Source organism: Orycteropus afer, unplaced genomic scaffold (genome assembly GCF_000298275.1).
Source record: "Orycteropus afer afer isolate SDZICR_OR568_19922 unplaced genomic scaffold, OryAfe1.0 scaffold00018, whole genome shotgun sequence".
Taxonomy (NCBI): Eukaryota; Metazoa; Chordata; class Mammalia; order Tubulidentata; family Orycteropodidae; genus Orycteropus; species Orycteropus afer.
In genome coordinates, this window is record NW_006921605.1 from 624,016 (window position 1) to 631,037 (window position 7,022).

General features: G+C 53.7%; 1 protein-coding gene across 1 annotated transcript in view; it reads right to left on the minus strand.

Annotated features, from left to right (window-relative positions):
- TBCD (tubulin folding cofactor D) overlaps positions 1-7,022 on the minus strand; it is a gene marked incomplete at its 3' end in the record, with an annotated part of 232,325 nt that overhangs the window by 173,272 nt on the left and 52,031 nt on the right. Inside the window, exon 12 of the mRNA XM_007959786.1 lies at positions 6,258-6,332. Coding sequence (XP_007957977.1) covers positions 6,258-6,332 — 75 coding nt within the window. The remainder of the gene's footprint in view (positions 1-6,257; positions 6,333-7,022) is intronic.

Genomic DNA, 7,022 nt, shown 5'->3' on the forward strand with positions numbered 1-7,022 from the left:
AAAAGGAGCAGGAAGCCATCCTTCAAAGGACACCTGTGGTGTAGTATATTACTTAGTATGGCTTTTCTACCCATAAGTCTTTGTAAACTCCAAGGTGGGATTTGCTATGAGCAACTGAGGAGCTCCTGATTGCTAAAGGTGTCCACCTGGAGTATTTCTTTTGGGAGTGGCACAAAACAATGTTCTGGGAGGTTCCCACTCTCTCTCAGGTGCTTAGAGTTCTGATGCTATGATTGGCTAGTTTGACCACCCTGCCAGGCTCAAAAGGAGGTCTCCTAGAGGGAGAACTCTCTCTGACTGCTAGTTGAGGAAGACGTGCTGCGGAAAGAGACACGTGCTGCTGGGAAAGAGGCGCAAGAGACATGCACTGCTGAGTGAGACACTGAGGGACCAGTACTGCTGGGAAAGAGACTGTGAGACACTGTCAGCTGAGGGACAGTGGGCCAGGAGAGAGACTGAGCGTTCTTCCTGAAATTGAATTGTAGTCTGGTGCTTCCCTAATAAACCCCATAATCTGTGAGCTCTGTGTGGCCACTGCAGTGAATTATCGAACCCAGAAGAGAGGTGGTGGGTGATCTGGGAGGAACGGTTGGAGAAAGGGCTGGAGGGAGGCAGCGTGTCTGGCCTTGCAGTAACAGGCCTTGGGTTACTGCTGGTAATCCTGTCTTCCTCTTGTAGGATTAGAGGAGGTCAGAACATGTGGCCTCCTTGCCGTTTTTGCAATACCCCACCATTTAATAATCAAATTCAAGATCAAAAAACCCAGGTAATAAAATGGCGTGGAGAAAATTTTTTCTCCTATTTGGAGTACAGTCAAGTAAACTGTCACACTGAATAAAACCTGCGCTGCGGTGGTCGGGCAGCTCTCTGGCACCCTCACACACGCTAGGACTAGCTGAGACAAGGGAGGACAAGCTGCCAGAGGGACGGGAGCTGCTCTGGGACTTTCCAGACCTGGCTGCCAGTGCAAACATGAAAATGCACTCCACCAACCAGCAAGACAAACCGTGGGACTGAGCCTCATTCTGAATCAATTCATTCGATGGCAAACACGTGTTTAGGAAAACCAACTAAACCACATTACTAGCTTTCACTAAGTGCAAGGATAAGCATGCCGGAGAGCCCCCAGCCATACTATCCCCAGGCCACAGCGTACACCAGGCATGTCCTGAAGCCCAGGACACACTATCCACAGGCCACAGCGTACACCAGGCACGTCCTGAAGCCCAGGACACACTCTCCACAGGCCACAGCATACACCAGGCACGTCCTGAAGCCCAGGACACAAATGAGGCTGCCCGGAGCTCACCATCAAGTCATGCTGCAATCTCATAGCCTTCTGAAGTTCCAGGTGTTCTCTTGGCTGTCCTTGCCAGAGGCTGAGTGACCATTTTCAAAAGACAACAGGAGCACTTCGTGTCCCTTTGGACTTTAGGGTGAGGGAACGGTGTCACACTTTCCCTAAAGACACAGGTCCCATTTCATGAAGCTCAGCTTCGTGCTGATTCTAGTGTGGACCAAGTGCTCCTAGGACGGCATCCTGAACATCCAACAGCAACCCACCCCCACACCCACATCCAAGGCTGCTGTCCAACGGAAGCACCTGGCAGGTGAGGCACACATGACTAGAGCCTCACATCGCTGGGTCACATTGCATGCCCAAGAAGGGACTCTACCGCCTCCCTGCAGCACCCACCCTGTTACGCCTGCAGCAGGCAGACACGGGCCCAGGCTTGTGGACTGATGAGCAGGGTCTCCAAGGAGCCACAGCCCCAGCCAGGCATAAGTATGCCCAGCAGAGTACAGCTAGATCACCATCCTCTCACATGAGCCTGCATGGCACTGGGCACCCAAAGGCAATCCCACCACCAGCATCACCGTGTGGAAAGGTCACTTCCTGGGAGGAAGGCCTGGCACAGGACATGCCAAATGCGTCCCAGAGAACCCAAGACTATAACCCTCACATCCACACCCCTGGCAATCCTGGGTTCTCAGACCTTGTAGCCCAACACCAACAGGGACAACCAGAGCAGGAAGGGCAACAAGGGACCAGGAACACTGGTCTCAGATCATCACAGGCAGAGATAGCACTAAACCAGCCTAGACACACTCCAGGCACACTGTCAGGTACAGAGCAGAGAGTGAGCCACTTCTGTATAAGCTAAGAGCCCATGTGCTCAACTGCTCACATGTGCTCCAAACGCTTTGGGAGGACGCCCATCTGCAAAGCTGGTGCCCAGGGCCACCTGGAGGGACTGCCTGGAGGGGCCAGGGGCACAGATGCAGAGGCCACCAGGCTCTCTATTACCTACCTGTCCCATGGAACTTTGCACTCAAGTGTAACCCAGTAAAAGACTTAATGAAATCAAAAGAAAGGCCCAGAGCAGTGCCGTCCAAGACAAGCTTCTGCTGAGATGGGGACCAGCCCCTGTACTGCAGTCCCTACTGGGAGAAGGCGCAGCAGCCCGGACACTGGGCCCTTGGAGAGCGGCTGACTACGCAGAGGCCCCAGGGGGGAGCCCATGTAGGAAAAGAACACCCCACACTCCATCTACCTGTAAGGGGCCAGAAAAATGAAAATGGACACCAAGACCAGGAGGCCTGGGCACAGTCCACCTACACACACACCCCACACACACACCCCACACACACTGCTCACACACACCACACACACACCTCACAGACACACACCCCTACACACCCCACCCACACACCCCTCATAGACACCCACACACACACCACACACACACCCCTCACAGACACCTACACATACACTCAACGCATATATACACACACCCCACACACACCCACACACACCCTCTACACACATACACCCCACACCCACACACCACATACACACCACACACACCCTCTACACATCCACCACCACAAACACACCACACACACCCACACACCCTCTACACACACGTATACCCCACACTCACACACTACATACACACCACATACACCTACACATACCCCTACACACATCTACACACACCACATATACCCACACACTCATATACACCCCACACACACACACACAACATATACACCTACACCCACCACATACACACACCCTACACCCACCACATACACCCACACACCCTACACCCACACACCACATACACACACACATACATACACATACCACATACACTGATACCCTACATACACCCACACACACACCCCATAGACCCCACACACACCCTACATCCACCTCACACACACACACACATATACATCCACATACTACATACACCCACATACACCATACACCCCACACCCACACCATACACCCCAAACCCACCCCACAAACACACACCACATACACCCATAGATCCACACATACCCATATACACTCCACACACACACCATACACACATCATACACCCCACACACACCGTACACCCCACATACACCCACACCTCACATACACCCACACCCACCCATACCATATACCCCCCACACCACAAACCACATGCACCCCACACCCACACACCACATACACCCCACACACCTCACATACACCCACACCCACCCACACATACCATGTATACCCCACACCCACACACCACATACACCCCACATATCCCCATACCCACACCCCACATACCCCACACCCACTACATACGCCCCACACCCACATACCACATGCACCCCACACCCATACTACATACACCCCACCCACATTACATACACTCCACACCACACACCACATACACCCACACGCACACATACACCCACACATTGTACACACACATCCCACACATACACACCTCATAAACATACACACACCACCCACATATATATACATACCCACACACACACCACATGACACACACACCACATACATCCCACACACACATACATGTGCCAGACACATACACACCACATACACAGCACACATATACATATACCCATATCCATACACACCCCACACTTATACCCACAGACACATGCCAAACTAACACATACCACACATACATAAACACATACAAACCACACACATACATACTCACACAGCACTATAGGCTGCAGTCCATGTATGAACCACAGACCATCCTCTGGGTGTTACATTCTGGGACCCCTATGCCCTGGACCTCTGGACCCCAGATACTGGACTCATGGACACCTAGACCTTAGAAGCCTGGTCACTAGACCCCGGGCTGCATGCCTTTAGAACCCTCCCCGAGCCAAGCATCACTCAGACCTGGTGAGTGGGCCTCTTCACTGCGTCCCGCTGCAGGCCTTAGAGGGCACACCAGACCTCCTCATATGTCACCATTCAGTTGCAAGATGAGATAAGTATGTTAAAATACTAAATGAAGGTGAAGAAGTGTGTGAGGAGACCCAGGCAGCATGAGGAGAGTGATGAGGAGGGTAGACCAAGGGCTCAATCCTCAAGAGCAACCACGCCTTCGGCAAAAACACAAGTCCTGGGAGGAAAGAGAGCAGGGTGGACGTGGCAGGTTCAGGCTGCAGGCCTGCAAGCAGGGGCTCAGCAGCCAGTCAGGAAGAGGGGCTAAGGCTCAGGAACGAGACAGGAGCAGAAGCAGGCTCAGACCTGTGCACACCACGAGGGCTGCCAGGCCAGACGCAGGGGTTCACGCCTAGCCTGGCACAGCAGGGCCCTAGGAGGCAGCACAGGTGAAGAGAAGGCATTGAAACTCCAGGAAGGGCTTAGATAAAAAGGCGCCTCTAACAGGACGAATTTGCAGAAATACGACTCGGGAAGAAAGAAGAAAGCACACGAGGCAGAGGCCAAAGGGAAGGCTGGGGTCGGGGGAGGGCCAGGGAAGCAGCTCAGCACCTTAGCTCGCTCCAAGTTCCTTTCCCTGGACAGGAGGTTCTGGCTGCAACCCTCCCCAGGTCCCCTGCACCAGGCCCTGCAGGCGACACCAGAGAGCTCCAGGACACTCAGGACCACACCAGTGCAGGACGGGAAGAGGAAGACTTGTCTGCCTCGAGTCCAGGCACCTCACAGAGCAGCACTGAGAAGCCGTGATGTCTGCGGGCACTGTGAAGACACATTGCCCTGCACATACATCCGCCTCACATGACCAGCACTGGACACGTCGTACCCTGCATACCTGGGACACAAGTCTGCTGAGCAGGCTCAAGGCAAAGCAGAGAGAGAACATACTCAAGTAGGGGCAACGCTTTGCTGATGCACAGAGCGTCCCTGGTGACTGACCACCAGGGTCTGGGCTGGCTCCATCATAGGGGGGCACCGCACACCTGTCTATGAGGGGGGACACCTGAGCACCCAAAAGGGCCGATAGCACAGCTTCCGAAGCAGCACAGCCACACACCATGACAGCTCTAACAACCACTAATGAGGGCCACGGGGCCAGGCGGCCTACAACGCTGACTGCCCATCCATAATGCCTTCCTAACGAGGGCCACGGAGCCAGGCGGCCTACAACACCAAGTGCCTGTCCACAAGGACATCTTACTGAGGATCATGGGGCCATGTGACCGACAATGTCAAGTGCCCATCCACAAGGACATCCTCATGAGGGTCACAGGGTCAGGCGGCCTACAACTCTGAGTGCCCATCCACAGGCCCCACCCACCATGGGAGCACGGCAGTTCCGTGGGGCCTGCCCTTCATGCGTCTGTAGCCCCAGGTTCACACGTGAAACCCACTGGCCCACACCAGCCCACCCCTCATCTCAAGTCCTGCACCACAAGACAACCTGAATTCTCCAAAAGGCCACTGTGACTGACACAATACAGCCACAAGCACACACACAGAGCTTCTTAATTTACATTCATTAAATTTAAATAAAATCTGAAGTTCAGTCCCATCACAGCAGCCTGGTTTTAAAGGCTCAAGAGCCACATGTGGCTAGCAGCTACTGCACGGGCAGCACCAGTCACCACAGAACACTCTCAGGAACAGCATCAGTCTAGAACATCCCATCGCCATGGAACGCTCTTCAAGGACGGCCTCAGTCTAGAATGCTCCGTTGCCATGGAACACTCTCTTTGACAGCGCAGATCCAGACCACACCAGACAGCCACAGGTTTTCTCTGAGAATGACTATTTCTGGGGTACATGTTCAGAAGCGAGTTTTGCTCTTCCCCAAGGTCTTCACATAAGATGCATTCCAGGCTGGGAAGAGCAGTGTGTCAGAAATAACTACCATTCTCAAGTCTATTAAAAGACTTTGTGGGTTCTGACAGATCACTTCATTAGAGAAAACACAAGAGGTCTTAAGCTTAAGGATCCGCACGGATATCTCCCATACCTGAAACAATCCAGCATGGACCCCACCACATCATCCGCCATGTCCTGGGGAAGCCGTCCTGCCATCCTGCCAATGCTGAAAGAGAAAGGAACACGCTGCTCATACTGTTGGTGGGCACTCACTGAGCACAGCTCAACGCTCTTCTTCGGGGGACAGGCACAGGTGGGGGGTTCAGGCTCACATATGCTCAACAGTAGGTCTCAAACACAGTGGGGTGAGGGGTCCTGAAAAGCCTGTGCTGATCCAAGGGCTGATCCCCAGCTGAGTGTGGACAACACAACATGGCAGCAGCAGACTCTCATCGTAGAAACAGTCCGCTATGTCACAATGGTACATGGGACACTGACGCTCAGACTCTCCAAACCCCACCTACTGAAGGCCACTCCCTCTACACCCAATAATCTGGGCTGGCTCCATCACGAGGGAGCGCTGCACGCCTGTCTTAGGGGGGACAATGGGGTGATGAGGATGGGGTAACAGTATGCCTGTCTATGGGGGCTACACACCTATCTGTGGGAGGACAGTAGAGTGATGAGGACAGGGCCTGCATACCTGTCTATGGCAGACAGCAAGGTGATGAGTATGGGGCTGCACACCTGTCTGTGGGGCACAGCGAGGTGATGAGGACGGGGGTCTGCACACCTGTCTGTGGGGGACAGCAAGGTGATGGGGATGGGTGTCTACACACCTGTCTGTGGGGGACAGTGAGGTGATAAGGACTGGGGCTGCACTCCTGTCTGTGGGGGACAGTGAGGTGATGAGGAT